The sequence below is a fragment of the Odontesthes bonariensis genome, chromosome 16 (assembly GCF_027942865.1).
Source record: "Odontesthes bonariensis isolate fOdoBon6 chromosome 16, fOdoBon6.hap1, whole genome shotgun sequence".
Lineage (NCBI taxonomy): Eukaryota > Metazoa > Chordata > Actinopteri > Atheriniformes > Atherinopsidae > Odontesthes > Odontesthes bonariensis.
The window spans coordinates 25,012,531-25,032,767 of NC_134521.1; the positions used below are offsets into that span (position 1 = coordinate 25,012,531).

General features: G+C 39.9%; 1 protein-coding gene across 2 annotated transcripts in view; it reads left to right on the plus strand.

Moving 5' to 3' along the window:
- Positions 1–18,491, plus strand: part of jakmip2 (janus kinase and microtubule interacting protein 2) — a 34,536-nt gene extending 16,045 nt beyond the window's left edge. The window contains exons 4-24 of one of the 2 annotated variants that reach the window (XM_075486689.1): positions 118–360; positions 2,914–3,123; positions 3,607–3,705; positions 3,858–4,004; positions 4,101–4,241; positions 6,541–6,597; positions 6,925–7,047; positions 7,184–7,312; positions 8,254–8,337; positions 9,127–9,189; positions 9,365–9,463; positions 10,490–10,591; positions 10,715–10,768; positions 10,850–10,915; positions 11,010–11,078; positions 12,529–12,606; positions 12,793–12,843; positions 13,230–13,382; positions 13,492–13,557; positions 13,873–13,949; positions 16,872–16,959. In XM_075486689.1, the coding sequence (XP_075342804.1) occupies positions 118–360; positions 2,914–3,123; positions 3,607–3,705; positions 3,858–4,004; positions 4,101–4,241; positions 6,541–6,597; positions 6,925–7,047; positions 7,184–7,312; positions 8,254–8,337; positions 9,127–9,189; positions 9,365–9,463; positions 10,490–10,591; positions 10,715–10,768; positions 10,850–10,915; positions 11,010–11,078; positions 12,529–12,606; positions 12,793–12,843; positions 13,230–13,382; positions 13,492–13,557; positions 13,873–13,923 (2,085 nt within the window). In that variant the 3' untranslated portion in view covers positions 13,924–13,949; positions 16,872–16,959. Of the gene's footprint in view, positions 1–117; positions 361–2,913; positions 3,124–3,606; positions 3,706–3,857; positions 4,005–4,100; positions 4,242–6,540; positions 6,598–6,924; positions 7,048–7,183; positions 7,313–8,253; positions 8,338–9,126; positions 9,190–9,364; positions 9,464–10,489; positions 10,592–10,714; positions 10,769–10,849; positions 10,916–11,009; positions 11,079–12,528; positions 12,607–12,792; positions 12,844–13,229; positions 13,383–13,491; positions 13,558–13,872; positions 13,950–16,871 lie in introns of both variants that reach the window. The other variant, XM_075486688.1, reaches the window with a different exon arrangement.
- The last annotated feature ends 1,746 nt before the right edge of the window (positions 18,492–20,237 follow it).

Here is a 20,237-nt window from a genome sequence, read left to right on the forward strand (position 1 = left end):
GAAAAAACAAAACTTGTCTCTTTTCTAATAATTGAAAACAAGTTCTGACAGATATTTTGTGGACATTAAACCAAGCAAGGTCAGCACTTTTTTTCGCCCACCACATTGCTCCCTCAGGTGCGCACAGCACTGACCCTGGAAGCAAAGGAAGAGGCACGCCGCTTCTTTGACCAGGAGAGAGTGAAGCTCCTGCAGGAGATAGCAGAGCTCAAGAGTACTAAGAAGCAGACTGATGAGGCTCTCAGTAACATGATCCAGTCGGACAAGATGAAAGCTGGAGACCTGCGGGTCGAGTACCAGCAGCATCAGGAGCAAATCTCCAAGATCAAGTGGGATTGTGAGAGGGACATCCGCAGACTGGTATGCATAGTCACTCCCACTGAATACTGTAATACCCAATGATAAACAGGATACACAGTGATTAAAAGGGCTATTTTTGAGCACAAATTTTAGATCAGTAAAAAAAAAATAAAAAGAACAAACATGTTCTCCCTGTACCTGCATGGGTTCTGTCCTGGTTCCCCAGCTTCCTCACGCAGTCCCTGCCTTGTGTCTGATGGTCGTTGGGATAGGCTCCAGAAAATGCAAAAGGGAAATGATAGAGTAATCATTTAATCTACAAATTCAAAAGAAATGTACAGTGATCTGATTAAAGATACATTGTAAAATGATAATGAAATACATACACTGCCTGGCCAAGAAAAAAGGCGCCACCTACAAAAAAAGGTCACACACTCTGATATTTCATTGGACCGCCTTTAGCTTTGATTACGGCACTCATTCGGTGTGGCATTGTTTTCGATAAGCTTCTGCTGTGTCACAAGATTTATTTCCGTCCAGTGTTGCATTCATTTTTCACCAAGATCTTGTATTGATGATGGGAGAGTCGGACCACTGTGCAAAGCCTTCTCCAGCACATCCCAAAGATTGTCAATAAGGTTAAGGTCTGGATTCTGTGGGGCCAACCCATGTGTGAAAATGATGTCTCATGCTACTCGAACCCCTCTTTCACAATTTGAGCCCAATTAATCCTGGCATTGTCATCTTGGAATATGCCCGTGCCATCCGGGAAGAAAAAATCCATTGATGGAATAACCTGGTCTTTCAGTATATTCAGGTAGTCAGCTGAGCTGACCTCATTCTTTGGGCACATAAAGTTGCTGAACCTCGACCTGACCAACTGCAGCAGCCCCAGATCATAGCACTGCCCCCACAGGCTTGTACAGTAGGCACTAGGCATGATGGTGCAGCACTTCATCTGCCTCTCTTCTTACCCCGATGCACCCATCACTCTGGAACAGAGTAAATCTGGACTCTTCAGACCACATGACCTTCTTCCATTGCTCCAGAGTCCAATCTTTATGATCCCTTGCAATTTGAAGCCTTTTTTCCCGATTAGCCTCACTGATAAGTGGTTTTCTTAAGGCTACACAGCTGTTCAGTCCCAATCCCTTGAGTTCCCTTTGCATTGTGCGTGTGGAAATGCTCTTACTTTCACTATTAAACATAGCCCCGAGCTGTTTTTCTGCGATTTGATTTCACCAAACGTTTAAGTGATCACCGATCACGATCAGTTAGGATTTTTTTCTGACCACATTTCTGCCTCGAAGATGATGGTTCCCCACTATCCTTCCAGTTTTTAATAATGCGTTGGACAGTTCTTAACCCAATTTTAGTAGTTTCTGCAATCTCCTTAGATGCTTTCTCTGCTTGATGCATGCCAATGATTTGACCCATCTCAAACAGACTAACAAGACCATGGGATGCGTCGCTCGACATGCTTGTTTAAGAAATGAGAAGCTACTCATTGCATCAGTTGGGGTTAAATAACTTGTTGCCAGCTGAAAGATAATTGCCTATGCAGTAATTGTCCAATAAGAGGCTCTTATCAAATTGCTGAGTTAAATCCAGGTGGTGACATTTTTTTTGGCCAGGCAGTGTATATAAATATGATCAGGGAATTAAATGGAGAGAAAATGCAAAGAAAAGATAATGGATAAATACATGGAAGGATAAAAAATGTTTACAATCTCATATTTCACTTTACTTTCCCTGCATTTATTAGCAAATTGATTAATTTATCTAGTCATTTAGATATTTTTGTATTTATTTCAGGTTATGTTTAAATAAATTGCCGCATCTAAATCCTGAGCTTTTCAGAAGTTTTTCCTCGTTGTGTTGATGACGTAAGACGCAATTCCTCTCGAAAAATGTAACTACTTGCTTTGGTAACAGATGATCCTCAAAGAATTCGCCCTTTTTTGGAAGGCATATATAATATTTTTTAATATTATCATTGTTATTGATTTCTAAATGTTGGTGGAAAAATAGACTTGTACGGAAGGGTATATTTTCAAGTGAATCTTTTACCCCAAGAACCCTTTCCCCTACAGTGTATTCTTCAAAGAAAGGCCCCTCAGTTGGAAGAAAAACTTTCATAATCAGCATAGTCACAATTGGATTACTAGCTTGCATAGCATTTTTCTTGTTTGTTTATTAAATGTCAAAATCAAAGTGAGAGAAGAAATTGTGACGGTTTCTTATTTTTCAGTTGTAAAACTGAGCGATGACCTTTTAGTGCTCACAAATTATTATGCAAAAGTCGACAGCTGGTGCATATAACCTGACCAGATGTGTATGGAAACATGAGATTCTTTTAGAAATTAATCTGTGAATGATTTTCCGTAAGTCGATGTATCTGTTTGCACATCTTATGTCTTCAAATAACGTTTGAGCTGCTTATTTTGTGTAGCAATAATTGATTCATTTTCATTTAGAATAATGCCTAGGATAGGCAGGACATTCTTTTACTTCTAAATCTTCAACTCCCAATGAGGTCAAATGTTGTTAGAAATAAAACACCATTCTTTGCCTTTTCTCGGTTTTGCCAATATTCTCCTTCCTTCACGACAGGTGGATGAAATCAAATCTAAAGATCGCACCGTTTTTGCTCTGGAGAAAGAACTGGAATCAACAACGGGCTTCTTGCAGAAGCTACAGCTTCAGAAAGAGGCCTTGGATGAACAACTGTTCCTGGTCAAAGAGTCCGAGTGTGGCTTGGGAAGCCCGAAAAGAGAGATTCCAGGCAGAGCTGGAGATGGCGCAGAGCACTGTGGCAGCCCCGTAAGTAGAGCAAATAGCCTGCAGAATTTTATACATTTCAAATGTAGATATTGTTTGGGAGAAACTTTTTCCAATGCTTCTACCTGTTGGACCCCAATTTTACCTTGAAGCCCCTTGAATATAGTATATATTTTTTTTTTAAGCAAGGACCATAAAAAATAGCTCAAATAAAATCTCCTTAAACAACAAAAGGATAACATTTATCATCAGGTTATGAGTGAATCATCACGTATTCACACTCATGTGACTTAGATCTGATGCATATGAGATTCAGGCACATACTGAAGGTGTTGGTACTCTCACAGATAAAGTCGCCCCACTTAGTTCTCAATTATTTATTCAATCCGTATTGTTGTTCCTTACTCCTGATTTTAAATTGTAACTTAGTCTCAGGTGATAGTTTGGTTTTAACCAATAGAACAACTAAAGACGACATATATGTGAATTGCAAATCATTGTTTTGTTTTTTTCTATTCTTTTAAGGACCTGAGGAGAAATCAGAGGCGCATGGCTGAACTCAACTCAACCATACGCAAGCTGGAAGACCGCAATTCGCTGCTGGTGGATGAGAGAAATGAACTGGTTGGAGCAAATCATTAGATTGAAAATAGAATTAAACTATCATTTTTTTTTTCAGATTAATCTAGATAATCCCCTTTTTTTCATTCTACTGCATTTTCTGCAAGATTCTCTTTTCCTGCAGGCATTTTAAATTGAACTTTTCACCCCACCAGCTAAAGCGAGTTCGAGAGTCAGAAAAGCAGTGCAAACCTGTGCTGGACAGGAACAAGCTGCTCACTAAGAGGAATGACGATTTGACCCAGTCTATCCATAAGCTGGAGGAGAAGCTGAAAAGTCTAACAAAGGAGAACCATGAAATGGTCAGCACAAAGTCACATTAGCATCACACATGCTGATCTGCAGTTGGACTTTGTGATGTCAGAAGACAGCTCTCATTTCATGCTTTGTATCTGCAGAAGGAGAGGATAAGCTCCCACCCACCTCTGAAGAAGCTGAAGTCCCTGAATGACCTGGATCAGGCCCATGATGACCAGGAAATAGCCTTTCTCAAACTTCAAGTCCTGGAGCAACAAAGCATGATCGATGAGCTGACAAGAGTAGGTCTCTTCTTACATTTGTTGGCTTTCATTTAGATTTTTTTTCTCTTAATATGAAGATTAAGCAGTTGTGTGGGAGAGTATGTGTCTGAATTTGCTATAAAAACTACTTTAGCATACAGGACACAGTATGGAATATATTTACCTTTTACCTGTTTTTTGCTCGAGTATAACACAGGGCATTAAAACATCTGTCCATGAACCAATGGGTGATGTCACTGTGGCTATATTCACCTCTCCTTTACTGTGTTTGAACACTCTTAACTTTTTAACCTGACTACTAAACAACTTCATATTCTGACAAATATCATGAAAATAAATGTACAAATAAACAGCCAACACCACCTGGTGCAAAAGTGGAGGTTAGGACAGTTGTACTTAGATAGTTTATTTCAGATTAGTACATTTGGATGCTTGTGAAATTTAGTCTGCTTTTCGTAAATTGACATTTGAAGGGTTGATCTGTCATGGCTTTTTCCCGAAATCAAATTTTATGGTCGATTACTTTGGTACCCATAGAGATAAGATTTAGAAGATAAGATAAGAAGTTTATGTAATGCAGGCCTTGGTCTGATTTAAGGACAACCTGATGGATAAATGACCACCATTCCCTAACCAACTAAGGGAACTTTAAATCTGAAGCCCTGTTCACATTGTCTTGTCTTGTTCACCTGGGTGACTTCCATCACCCAGGTGAACGTAGGCTTAGGGTTATCAGAACCTTACACCACTGGCCTGAGGATGTCTCTGCTAAGGCAGAGAGAATTCTGAGCACACAGATGTAGAAAAAGCACTTAAACCTGTGGCTACAGATGGACTTTCATAAAACCAGCAGAGGAAACTGGAAAGAACACAGTCCACGCAGAGGAAACTTTCTTTTGTGCTGTTTGATACACTAACAATATGAGTAATTAATCATTCAAAGAGTTTACAAAGACCAGAAACAACAACATGGTAGGTCCTCATGTGTATCTGAGAAACTAAGAGAAATTTTTCCAGACAAAAACTGTCTCACTCTAGGGGTAAAACACTCAAACACAGTCCTGGCTTCTGTACTTCTTGGTTCATGGAATCCTAATGACTTAAACAATGACCATGTGGTGCAACAAAACAAATGAGCTTAACAATTATTCCTTACAACCAACATAATCAGTCATCTCCCTTCCGGTCAGTTAGAACAGAACAGAAAAGAAGCTTTCTATTTAATGTATCTATCTATTTAATCTATCTAGTGGTGCAATTTTATTTTGCAAAGTCGAATGAATTTGCTCTCTAGCGCCTCGCGTTTTCAAATGTGCGTCGCAACTTCTTGAACTACGGCAGGCGGTATGTGTCAAGATTCAAGAAGCTATATATTCAGACTCAAGGTCCATACAAACAAAAATACATCAAGACACACAGTACAAAGGATTACATAACACACATACAATAACACTATAAATACAGATGACAGATAACATGTCAGATAACAGAAGTTGACATAGCCTTTGGTGTGCAAACAATGCAATTAGTCATATTCCTGGAGTTACCGGAAGTGACGTCGACGCAGCGGTAGCGTTAGCAGCAGTGTGTAGTTGCTATCTGGTAAGTGTTCTTTTGAATAAACTCCCGGTAAACTTACAAACTTTCTAATGCCTCGTTTTGTGAGTTAAGAGCCAAGATAAAATCTATTTACCATTGGCGCCAGTAATAAGCCATTCGGCGGACGTGACGTCAAAATGACGTCATTTCCGCTTGCAGGCCTGGCGTTGGGGAAAACGCGATTCGAAGTGCTTTATGTCCCTCTCAGCACTTCGTCGTTTTTCATAGACCGGAAGGACATGGCAGCCTCCATAGAGCTTGCCCGCTCTATGTAGATGCAGACAAGTTATTCCTCACTCAGGAGGATAATTGAGATTTTTGACAGAGATCATTTTACACCAATGAAGACTAATTTATGAATGAATATGTTGATTTGAGCTAATAAATGACTTAATATATTACATAGTGTCCCTTTAAGCTTGTGGTTCTTATTGTGCTGATATGATAAATTCATATCCTGACTGAGCAAACTACAATCCAAGAGTTTAGATTCAACCACCACATAAGAGCAAAACAACAACTAATATGCAAAGTGGGAGCACATATTTGTTCAAATGTTAAACACTCATATTGTTTGTCAGAGCTTTTATATTTGATAGTATAAGTTGCTAAGCCTTGCCCGACCAGAGGGAAACATTTGTTTTAAAGCTGTTATCCCTTGTTCAACCCTCTGAGTGGTGTTTCATCTTGTGTCCTTTCATTTGTGTTTTGTTTCCAGGACCGTGAAAAGCTGCTGAGAAAGAAAAGGCATAAAAGAAGTTCGAGGCCAATAAAGGTAGAAGAATTAAGGCTGTTACAGCTGAAGATGCACCTGAAAAATGTATTCTCTTCCTTCTTTAAGGACGACTCGGTCTTAAACTTTCTCCATGGCCATCCATCATCCAATGGCGTTGCATGTAGTTAAGCAAATCAGCGATTAGAAGCAAAGCCTCTCTGCTAACAATGACACAGGCCATGATGAGACTGCAGAGGTGTATTTTACTAAATATGAGAACTTAACTTAGTTGTTGACATATTGCAAACAGAGTTTTATAATCTAACATTCAACATTAGAGTAAGTCAGATCTTGATTTTTAAAAAGTTTCACCTTTTTTCTCTTCAGAGGCACATTGTAGTGGACACCTTCTTTGGATATGACGAAGAGTCTATGGACTCTGAGACGTCCTCGGTGGCTTCGTACCGCATGGACAGAACCCCTGCCACTCCTGATGAAGACCTGGTTGAGGTGAGAACAGCAACGACTATCAAAGGCAGTTTTACGAGTGATTTCATATTCATTCACATCAGTGCGGTTCATTTAGCAGCACTGGAAATGCCATTGGTACATAAACATTTGACCTCTACTCTGTGTGTTAAACAAGGGTCTTGCCAACGAGGAATCAGAGTTGCGGTTCCGTCAGCTGACCAGGGAATACCAGGCGCTACAGCGAGCCTACGCCCTGCTGCAGGAGCAGAAAGGAGGCATACTGGATGCTGAGATGGAAGCAAAGGTACAGATACCGATAGACTGCATGCACTTTTGTATTGAAATTTGACAAAATTACTGTCCTGAATCCACTTTAGTTTTTCCCTCAGGTAGAGGTCATGCTACATCCATAGTTGTGTCTAATGTATTCCATAAGACTGTAGGAATTGAGTTAGAGATAATTTGATTATCTCTAGCCAGAGACAGTTAACCTAACACATGATTTTGGAAACAGCTTTGTCATTTATTCTGTGATATGAGGCTCATACTGTATGGTACCATAGGGAGACCATGTTGATGTTTATTATCTAGTTTGTCTCATTTTAACAGAAGTGAAATCTCATTTGCCTGGTAGATAAACATTGAGCTTTACTGAGGACATTAGTACATTAGCTTTTGTACCTTAGAATGTCCTCTACTGTATTAGTTTGTCTCTGCATTGAGTGCTGACTGCCTTGTGATCAGCTGACATGCACCACAGACCACTTCCCTAAGGGGGAGCTTGTGGTAACTCAGATCTGAACATCTCTGACCCCAACAGTCCCTGAAAAGCCTCATTCAGGTCAAAACCTTTAGAGTTTTTACAAGTTTTCCTCTTCATTCCCATGCTAATCATATGCAACAAGGACATAACATATGCTGCCCCCACACTAACTTACAACAACAGCACTAATTCAGGTTCCTTAGTTTGGGATTACAGCTGACATTGAACTATGTCCCCGGCACAGCTGGCACAGTCTAGCTAAATCACGTGGCCATGAGAATGGTGCACAAACACACAAAGCATCCTTTTTGTTTTTTTATTGTTTTTTTTTATCTGTTAAATTCTGCACTTACCTTCATTTTGCACTGGGTTTTACTTTAAATGCTGTGCTGAACCGATCCAGTTTTCATGGCTAACTGTTCCTCAACTGGTGGAAGGAATAGAAAACCTGAGTTTCTTTCTTTGTTTTGCTGATGTTTCAGGCTCATGAGCAGCTGCAAGCAGATGTTCTTAGGTATAAGGCTAAGATAGAAGACTTGGAGAAGGAGCTAACCTTGAGGGGACAGGTAAGGCGTACATGCATGGATTGCAGCGTATACATTTACCTCTCGGGGCAGCCGAGTCCTCGTGAGATTGCAAAGGTCATGAGAGAATCCATCTTCCCAAGTTTCAAGCTGTGTGTTTGGGGCCAAAGTATAGTGGATTAGACCAGTTTGCATTCTACACTGGCAGTTACAGGCTGGTTTTTTTTTGTGTGATAATGGTCAACAGTGGGAAAGTGCTGCGATAGTATCAGCTATTCTAAACTGGAGAGCATTTCTTCATGTAATGATCAACACCTAAAGATTTTTTTAGATTAAAAAGACATTCTAGCTCTTCAGCCAATTGGCTTTAGCAAGTTATTTGATCTGCCATCTGCCTGGTAGATGGTGTGTTTGCCCTTTTCCAGTTTGCATAGTTGACTTTCAAGGTGAGTTGGAGCAGCCTGGGGAAACATTAGCTATCATCTGATGACTTAGCCTATTTGGGAAATGCCCAGTGTTTCAGTACATCTTGACCTACAACAGTTCCACAATCTAGCTCCCTGCCAACATGTTATCTACAATGACATGCGGATATTCGGTTGTGGAGATTACATTCTTTGTAAGAAACTATCTGGAATTTCAGGCTGTGTCAACACAGACAAAACATCAGGAACACAAGATAACCTAAAAGTTCAAACAATGAATTAGTTTTTTTGATAAAGACTTAATGGGGATTGTATATTTGTGTGACATGTGAACCTAAAGTGAATTCACTGCTGAAAATAACCAAATTAAGGTTGTGATTGATTAAAGCCATCACCTGTCTTTCAGGACTCCAAATGGGTTGAGGAGAAGCAGCTCTTCTTACGGAGGAATCAGGAGCTGTTGGAGAAGGTTTTTTTCTGTTTTTTTTTTTAAGGTGGTAATGTTTAGATAGTGTAGTTAATTTCCATCAAACATATCGTAGCTACAATAACATTTGGAAGATTAGCTTAAAACAGATATTAATAGAATATTATTGTATACTACTAACGTCATCTCCCTAATTCTTATTCTTGACATTGTTCAGGTGGAAAAGATGGAATCGAGCTGCAGTCGGCTGCAGCAGGAGCTTCAAGACTCTAAAGACCAAAACGAACTGTTGGAGTTCAGGATACTGGAGCTGGAGGTGAGTCCAGAGAATATTTGTCAAACCAGCACGATAAAGCTCATCTTGGTTTAAAATTTGTGCCAAATAAACAAAGCTTGCAACACAAACTCGGACAATTTGGTCAGTCTCAAATTTCTGGATGCAGCAGTGTGAGCATAAAACATTTTATTTGTGCTTTATTGAGTGCCAGAAAAGTATTCTGCTACTCTGGGAACACATCCTGTGGTCATTTATACAAGGATTCTGTCATGTTCCCAAAACCCATGTTCATCCTCCTAAAAGTCCTAAAAGAGGAGAAATCTCATTTCACTTCTGTGTATAATACATGCTATAGTTATCTCATAACCTAATTTCCTGGAGGTCAGTGTCTCAATGATGATATAGTTTTTCTAAACACTGAGCTTTCTTTTTACGTTGGAGGAAATAAAATACAGCAAGAGATACCAAAAGCAGCAGCAGCACTTAAATTTACAGTTGCTATAAAAAAGCAGAATCAGTGTTTAAAAGGTGACTCGCTGCATTGGCCACTCATAATGCATCATTTCAGTTCATTTCTCCATTGTTGTGTTTGCTCAATAATGTAAGACCGGCGGCCTCAGTCAGGCTGATAAGTAGCTGGCATGGTCTTTGTGCTCAATGTGTTCACCAACTGGTGGCAGCCTGTGAGGACTTTAGCTGCCACCTAATGTGCGCAGACATGTGACTCGCATGGTGTGTGATTTAACCTGAAGGGATTCTTCTGTTGGGAGTAAACTCAACATTCAACATTGCAAATTGATTTTTAAATGATTTCACTTGCAGCCGTCATTTCTCATGTAATCATCAGCTCAGATATTACTGAAAGTTATGTAAGTGGTTGAAAAGAATGTCTCATGTCTACGCTGATAATTATCTCTGCAGATGTACGGCCATTTCTGCTGTCATCATTTTTACGAGAAAGATTTTTAATACCCCATTACTTATGGATTATGACAGGACTCACAGTCAGACTTCCGTTTGCAGCACGGTTGTGAATAGTAAAAATGTGGCTCTCCGTTCTTGTAGGAGCGAGAGAGAAGGTCTCCTCCATTCAACCATTTGAGGATGCATCCATTCTCTGACGGAGTCAGTGCACTTCAGATCTACTGTATGAAGGAGGGAGTCAAGGTGAGAAGGACTGGTGCCGTAACTCCATTAATCCTTTCATGGTCTTTTCCAATTACCAACTAACTGAGACCAGAAAAAAAATCTGATAAAGTATTTATGGCTCTTATTCTGTTTTACTCACAGGATGTGTGCATACCTGATCTCATCAAACTACTAGATATCCTTGGAGACAATGGGGTAATTTACATGTAACTCGAGCCATAAGCATGCAATGTTAAATCAGACACATCATTAATGCAATGTTTTCCCTTTGTGCAGAACCTGAGGAATGAGGAACAGGTGGCTATCATTCAGGCTAGCACTGTTTTGTCACTAGCGGAAAAGGTAAAAAAAAAAAAAAAAGCTTCAATCTGATTCATTTGATAGCAGATTGTTTGGCGCTGCACTCACTTAAGTGTTGCTGCGTGTCGCCCTCTAGTGGATTCAACAGATAGAAGGGACGGAGGCAGCGCTGCATCAGAAGATGGTGGATCTGGAGATAGAGATGGTGGGTCTTGAGTTTTTTTAACATAAAAAAAAATATTTTTTTGATCTGTGATATGATTTCATTATTTCTTGAATTTCCTCTGTTCACAGAAATAATCCAGTCAGATCTTGTAATTTAACCAAAAAAAATATATATATATTCAATATCCAATATTTTTCCAATATTTATCCATCCACCCATATTGTTCCACTTGTGTGGGATGGGGTCACATGGCCAATAGTCTGAGCATACATCCCCAGACCGTTCCTCTCCTCAGCCACCTCCTCAAGGTTCTCCAGAGGCACTCTGAGGTGTTTCTAAGCTATAGTTGAAAAGTATAGAAGTCCCGAGCCTGCCCTGATGCCTCCTGCTGATGAGAAATATCTGAAACGTCTCCCTTAGGAGGCCTTTCTAAAAAGGAATCCTGACTAGATGCCCAATCCATCTCAAGTGTTCCCTTTTGATGCAGAGGGGCAGTGTCTCTATTCTGAGACCCTACTTGGCAAGTGGGTGGGAGAGAGAATTCATTGTTCACAGGACAGACCCAGTCCACCTGTCAGTCTCCCTCTCCAAGACTCCAAGATACTTAAACTCCTCCACTTGAGGTAGCGACTAGTAATCCACCCTTTTTCATTGAGGACCATGGGCTCAGATTTTAAGGAGCTAATTTTTATCCCGGAAGCTTCACACTCGGCTGCAAACTGCCCCAGTGTCTGCTGAACGTGTGTTCCTAAACTGACCCAACTGGAAACTGTCTGCCCCATGGCTGTGCCTAGAAATCCTGTTCATAAAAGCCACAACCAGAACCGATGACAAAGCACAACGCACACTAGAAACAAGTCTGACTTACTGCTGCCAGTGCAAAGTAAACTCTCACTCTGATTGTACAGGGACCGAAGCCATATTTGAAGCTGTAAAAAAAATATTTTCTATTCAGCTCCAATGATTGCCAAACATGCACACCATAATTAATATTTGCCCTTGATGGGTTTAGGTCTTTGTTGCAACTGCAAATATGTGTGCTCAGTGAACACCCTGCCTAATAAAAATCATGGCAAAAGGTTGATGCATAATGTTGCTCCCTTATGGTTCGCTGAGTATACCACAGAGTACATGGGCTATAGCAGCATATTGTCTTATACTGTACGAGGTAACCACTTGTAAAACCAAAGGGGTGCTTTGGGAAACCCGATCTTCCAATTTTAAAGACGGTGATCTGCCTCCTCTTCACCAAGTTTCATGACAATTTGACTTTGATTGTAATTCCCGCTTATAAGTGGTAGACCTACGTAGAAAATGATGGGACGTGCTTTAAATGTGTCTATACTCGCTGTAATTCCATACACAATAGCTTTAAACACATGATGTTGAATGGGGTAAATGATTGATCGTGGTACAGTTGATATGTAATAGATTCAATTTTCTTTTCTTTCCGTCTAATCATCAATGCTGACCTGCTCACCGTGTACAGGATATGTTCTGTAAACAGAAAGGATATCTGGAAGAGGAGCTGGACTACAGAAAACAGACCCTGGACCAGGCCTACATGGTATGTTGTGCTTCGCCTTTGCATCAAGTTGTGGGCTCACAACATCAAGCAACTTTCAGACCACAAGATTTGAAAATTAGGATTAATATCATGACAATGATATGGTTAAGGAAGGGAGTTTAGGGACGCTTATGTGTGTCTGTGTAACAGGTAAACTAGTAACAACTTCTTTTCTCTCGTCAACAGCAAATCCAAGAGTTGGAAGCAACGCTATACAACGCTCTGCAGCAGGACAAGGTTTTTTTTTTTTGCCTTTTTGTTTTTCTTACAAAATTCCAAGAAATGTGTAGTTAAAAATAATCACTACTTGGAAGGCATTCTTGTGATCATGCATTTCATCAAGTGTGAAAAATCTTTGTTATTTGGGCCTAAATGGTTAGTTTTCATGGCTATTTGCAAATGAATGCCATTACTGTGATGGCTTTGGAATTAAATGAATGACCAATGTCACGCAAAATAAACTTCTTGGAGACGATATTCCTGAAATACTCCCAGTAACCCTCTGGGAATCTTGTGATTTCATAAAGCCTGTTTTGACTTAACAGTCAAACAGTGTGACTAAGCATATAACCAAGTTTTTAATCCATCATGGTACAGTATATAAATGTGTCCTCCTCCATCAGGTGATAAAATACGGTGAGCCTTTGGATGAGCATCAGAGGGACGAGCTGCGGTCGGCGGTGGAAAAGCTGAGGAGGCAGATGCTGAGGAAGAGTCGAGAGTATGACTGCCAGATCCTCCAGGAGAGGATGGAACTGCTCCACCAGGCCCACCAGGTCAATTTCTAAGGGATTGTGTGATAAACAGAAAAGCTTTCAGAGGGGAATTGTTTTGTAGTTCAGTGGTGCTGGTTCTGAAATGTTTGTTTTCTCTCCATGACTGCAGAGAATCCGAGATCTGGAAGACAAAACAGAAATCCAAAGGAGGCAGATTAAAGACCTGGAGGAAAAGGTAAGATGTGTTTCATGTCCACACACACGCATACATGCACTCATCGTGAAAGATAATCAAATTCATTCATTGTAAGACATTTGGAACAGGCAGTCCCGGCCAGTGAAATTAGGCCTTAAGGCCGCGTGGCATCAACATTACATTAGATATTATGTGTTTTGTGGACATGAGAAATATGGGAAAAATTATATGTCTGTGTTTGCATAACTGTTATCCAGAGGTGTGGTTTCTGCCCCTGATGTTACTAACATATTTCAAGCTGTTCCTCTAATTCCTCTCACACTCTTTGTCCCCTCTTGATCTTTCTTTCCACAGTTTCTGTTTCTATTCTTGTTCTTTTCTCTTGCCTTTATCCTTTGGCCTTGAAGTCTTTGGCGTGTCCCGTAGCAGAGGTGAGTCCCGTGGGCTTTGAGTTCAAACCACCACCATTTCTTTTCTGGACCTCGGTCAATAATTGTCCGGCTAAAGCAGAGCCAGCGCAGCAGGTGTTTTGGCCTTTGTACGGGAGCCAGAGTAAAGACTGGGAATTTTTCCAGAGTGCTTCTTCAAGTTCCGCTATTGTAGCAACACTTAGACCACCTGAGATCAACCTCTGACTTATAAGCAGGAAAACAGCTACTGAGTTTAAAACTGAGTACATACAGAAAACTAAAGAAGAGCTGCACATACTGCTCTGAAAATGAGACAGTCAGAGGAGAATAAGTTCACTAAAGACTCCTGCAGTAATACCATATGTTACATACTGTACTCTGCTCCATGCTATCCAGAGATAGTAATTATTTGACCGTGGTCATCACACTTTCCCACCCTGCTTTCATCCATGAATATTTCGCCTGTTGCTTTGTTTCTATTTCCATTCTTTTCACTGTTTGTATGTCTGTGAAAGATAGCCTTCTTCTTCCATGTTACATGAGCATAAAATCAGCATCATCATCATTTTTTTTTTCTTTTTTGTTCATTGTTCATTGAGGTTTAAACTGTCTTATGTGTTAAAAAGATACACTGACCGGTTTTTGTGTTTGTAATGTCATTTTTAATGAGATTTTCCTGCCACCGGAGGGCAGCACTGTATAATGTGAAAATTATATCGACACCAAATAAAGTTAAATCCAACCTGCTTTAGTTAAAAGAAAAAAAGATCATTCTGATAATCTGAACTGAAAGGGATTCACAAAACTGTACAAAAATATTGTTCCACCCCTCATTTCTTTATGTTTTGCTTCTAAAATGCTTTTAAAATGGTCTTGAACAATTGTTTTCCAGGTTTTGAGCCACTTCCCACTAACCTGTAACTCATTAAAGCATAAAACGGCACTGCAACTCAAGCAATGAACAACTGTTGTGTCGACATATAACAGACGACGTGACACAGAATCAACTTTGAATTATATCTTAAGGCAATTGCAATCTGCTTGTTCCCGTTTCTTTAGATGCATTTAAAGAAAACAATTTTAAAGAAAAATGCATGTAGTGCAGTGTCTTCTTCTTAAGGATTTTGACAAGTGGAGGTGAAAACTATCTACAGCAGATGAACAGTATCTGAAAGTGATGTCCCAAAGTAATTGGAAAAAATCCAGACCTGATACAGGACCTCAGTAAAATATCTGGCCCTTCAATTGATCCATCTACTGTTAGCCAAGCCTTAGCAGACATGGTCTCCATGGAAGGCTGTCAAGAAGTCATTCCTAAGGAAGGGAAGCAGGGAGAAAAGGCTGAGGTATGCCAGATGACACAAGAAGTGTGCTGAAACTAGTGGCAACAGGTCTGATGGAGGGATGAATCCTCCCCAGAGCCTGGACCTCAACATTATTGAAGCAGGGATCATCTTGACAGAGAACGGACCAAAAGGCAGCCGACATCCAAAGAATAGCTTTGGGACGTCCTTCAAGAAGCCTGGAGAACTATTCCTGATGACTCCTTAACCTTGTAGCACCCAAGCATATGAATAATCATTGAAAAAAATCATTTTGGCTCTTCTTGCATCTTTTTGGGTGGGAATAAACCAATATTTTTTGGAATTTTTGGAATTGGGCTATTTTTGATCATTTTAGGCAATGTTGCATATTTGCAACTGTGGGCTTTCCTGATTAATTTTGTTCACAGAACCAAGTCATTCTCTGCAGATCGTTCGACAAAAAAGGTATGGTGAAAGTTCACCAGTAACTGCTGCTACCACAATAAAATGTACATAATAGACCTTTATTGAACATTCTTAATACAAAGTGCGGAACGCAACCATCATAAACTTTCCATTCAACAACAAATCAAACAGATTTCACAGATCTTTGTTGTGAAAAAGTGAAGCACATGCAATGTAAATAAAAAATGTGCACATGAAGCTAATAAAAAAATGCAAAAAAATAATCATAATAATACAATTTGGAGACCTGACCTCCCATTACCGCTGTGAAAGGTGGACAAAGCAGACCACACCAAACGAGACCAGAACCAACTAGAACAGACCACCGCAAAGCAGAGTGTAATTCACTGAGCCAAGAAAATGATTGCTGTGAAAACTGTCAGCACATAAAATGTAATGTAAAAAAATATTACACATGAATGTAAATAATGTATGTAAATAAAAAAAAATCAAATAATGTAATGTAAATAAAAATATAATGTAAATAAATAAAAAGCTTGTTGCATATCTGCAACTGTGGGTGCTACAAGGTTAAAGAAATGATGAAACAACTTGTCTGAAAGGGTTCAGGCTGTGTTGAAGAATACATTTGCTCACACCAAATGTTGACTTTCAATCACTTTCAAATTGTACAAACTCTGTTTTTGCCCTAAATGCTGTATTTCCATTCATTTTTGCACATGTTTCAATAAACTGATGTATCAACTTCTCATTTTTCTGACATTATGTGAAGAAATAAGAGGTGGCTGGTAACCTTTGCACAGTTTTGTATGTACTGTATGGTGTATGGCTCTGTTCTGGGACCTCCGTGCCATTTTACATGTGTAGATACAGAATGCTTGAGGCAGGGAGAGCAGCAGTGTCATGTCAGCATGTCGACAGACATGGCATGATGACTTCAGAGAGGGGGAAGGTGCTTGCAGAGAAGGCTTTAAACTCAGGCAGGTGAGAGCAGCTTATGTGGACACTTGAGGAAGTCAACTCCATCAATTCCTTAGGATAATATCAAGAATTTTAGCTGCTCCACTACCCTCCCCAGCTACAGAGATTAAAGGACTGCTGTGAGTGTATGAAAAATATAATCTATGCCTTAATGGGTCCTAAATTCTTTAAAAATGAGCTGTGTTAAATTTTCTTTGCCTTATTCTAACTCCTGCCTCACTCTTCTTCCCAGGTCCCGTGTCAGCTTGGAGATCTTGATTGCTACTACAGTTTGGTGTATTTTCTGGAAGCTGTGGCTGTTAGTGTCATACCATCAGTGACCGCTGTCGGTGTTGGTGGATTTGTTTTGCATTGGCCAGTTCACACTGCAGACATTACTTTTTTAGTCATCTTTTTAAATGGGGTTTGGATTCTCAGGATGCTGCCCAGGATGATCATTTCATTCGTATTAGAAACACACACATATGCACATTTACACGACGCACAGTTTACAAACAAGAATGCATTTACCGATGCATGCAAATGCAAACACACACACACACACACACACACACACACACACACACACACATGCTGTGATAAATCCAAACCAAAGCCTGGGAAATGTTCTCTCTGCCATGCAGAGTTATAATATGTCATCCACCCTCATTCAGCCACAGCAGGAACTTAAACAAACAGAAAACTCATAAACAACGAAGAAAACAAACCACCAGACCGCAGCCTCTCCAGCTTTTTCTTTTTTTTGCCGTCCAAATCTGTTCTCCGTGAATGCAACCACTCGGTGCACAGAAGCAAGCAAACTCAGGGCCCATATGTGCAGAGGCCGTTGGAGCAGTGCTGGTCTCAGGTTAGATAACAACACGGAACATTCAGGACATGGTGTGTCGCTGCCTGGCCTGCCATCGCCGCTCGCAGAATGGTGCTTACACAGACTGCTTGCAATCTCCGGAGTTCGTGCCTGGAAAAGGACAGAAGTACACTGCAGACACTGGTGTGCACAGACTCTGAGAGGGCATACAGGACACTCAGGTTGACACGTCGTCACTGGACACAGTGAAGGGACATAAAAAGAGAAAGGAAAGACTCTTGGGGGGGTGGGGGAGTAATCCACCTCCTCTCAGCCCGGACCTCCACATGAAAAATACACTGTCAAACTGCTTCTTAACTCTTCTGGAAAAAGCCAGCAGACTGTAAGAGGCTCACGCTCTGGTTTTCCTTTTTACAACTCCCACCAATCAGATACTGTGTCCCCAGATTTCCACAGAAAAAGAAAGATCACTCCTCCGTACTGTAATATAGAGATTGTTGATATGTACATGTATCTAAATTATTATCCGTAGTCTCCCCTTTTATTTTGTGAATAGTGACACTTTTTTTTAACTCTCTGAAGCAGCTTGAACAGTTGGTGTACTTGGCAGTTTGTAAATGACTTAAAAGGGGTAGAAAGTGCTTTGTTTAATTGTGGTGACGGCTGCAAAGATGAGCTTAATTCCCTTAACGATTGCACCTGATAAATCATTGGAATTTGAATGTGGATAATGGAATATCTTCCTCTCCTTTCCTATTCCCGCTCTCTATCACATTCATTGTACTGGATTTGTTATTCTACTGAAAAAGTGTTGCTCTGTTCGACCAGCAGAGGATGCCCTTTAAACCTGTAAATATTCTCTGACCAGTTTAAGTATCTGCATCAAATCTGGTTCAGATTCAAAACAAACAGTTATGTTGTCTGTACGTTCTTGTCATTAAATTGACCAGTTTTTATTTCAAATGACACATAAAAAAAACCTACAGTATCACCCATTCCACAGTGCAGATTGTCTTGCTGTCCCTCTTTTTTTTTTTTTTTTTTCTACTAACCAAAACTTCTTTTCTACTAACAATCCTAAACACTTTTGGCCACATAGGGGTCTACTTCTGAGAAATGTAACAGTAGAAAGTGAATGCAAGCCTACACCTCCTTCATTTCTCTCCCGTGACGCTTCAGTAACTGCCCAGAGACTGAAATATTTACTAGCTTGTGCTCTGTGTACCTGAGCAGGCGAACCTGTCTAGTCCAACCTTGTGGCTCCATCCACAAGCTGATTTTCACTTTGGGATCTCCTTACAAAGCAGACAGTAACCACAACCCACTCCGTTCACTTCTGTTTTCACAAGGGGAACGACTGATGCTGTTTTGGGCTAACTGAGCTAACTGGCAGTTGCCTCAAATACACTCTCCCCTATTTCCTCATGTATGTTCCTTTCATGTAGTTTTTATTTCATGCAGATGATATATGTTACAAATGTGCATTACATTATTTGTAATGTGTAATGTTTTTTTTTTTTATTTGACAGAGAAGTTTTTATTTAGTCTGTTTCTTATCTGTCTTCCAACAAGAATAAAATTTCCTTATTTCATTTAGATTATTTAACAAACCGAGAAATGACTAAGCCTGGAAAGAAAAGAGACATTATTGCCTTTGACATTAAAGATTAGTTTGTCTTCTTTTCTCGTATTTATTGTACTGGTAATAGTATCTGCCAGTAATCTGCAACTGGTAATGGTATTGTTGATGGGAAGCACTTGGAACCCTCCTGAGAGGTGTGTCATCATCACTTTTACTACTTTTCTACTTTCAGAGTTAAAGAGTAATGAAAGCTGCAATCAGTTTATTAATGAAGTGTGTTATATATACACGTTTTAATCGTATTATATTTCAAAAGGATTCACATTTTCATGGAGGGAAAGTGAAGAAAGTTGTTTTAAAATGTTTTTTCATGTCAAGAATTTTATGCACATTCACAGTTATTAACATTCTGCTTGTTATATCATTTAAAATTTTAATTTGAAAAAAAATCATGATATATACATTTTTCTATTAAATATTGTCATCAGAATTTTATCTTGCAAAACAGTGGTACACCATCAGGTCATTTGAGCTGTTCTGAAGATTTTGAGTTACAATGATGAGAAAAATGGGTTAATTTTGGATAACTACAGCTTCCAGTTTTTTTTCTACAATTCTATCCTCCCTCCTTGGTTTGTTAGCATCATATTATTTCTTTTAGCATCTATTAGGAGCTGTCATCACTTCTCCCAGCTAACAGAGGTCTGCTTTGTTTAACCCAGGAAGAGCAAAGCAGGCTACGAGTTGTGGCTGCTGATGGTTACTGTTCCAGCTGTTCCATCCACAACCAAAAGAAAGAAACATCAGGCACAATGTCACACCTGTACATCCTCCGACATTAACATTACAAGGCAAAGTCAGTTATAACACAAATAACATTTCTGTGGTCTTTCACGTTTTTCACTAAGTTGCAGCTCAGTCGTAGAGCTCAGTGTTTAAAAGTTTTAAAGCTTGTGGTACTGTATTTTATAGGAAAATGAAAATCTCACACTGAAGGCTTCAGTAGTCTCACAAGCTTGTTAAACAGTGGGCTTTTCCACATTATGGTCTTTTTTAAGCTATATGTGACAGTCTGTCCAGGATAACAGCCTGTCTTTTCACTTACTGTCCCTGCCAAGGCAGACGAGAACGGCGAGGTCAAGCCTGGTTTTGTGCTGTAGACCAGCCTAGCCAAAGGGTATCTGTCATAAAAGCACTTCTATCTGTCC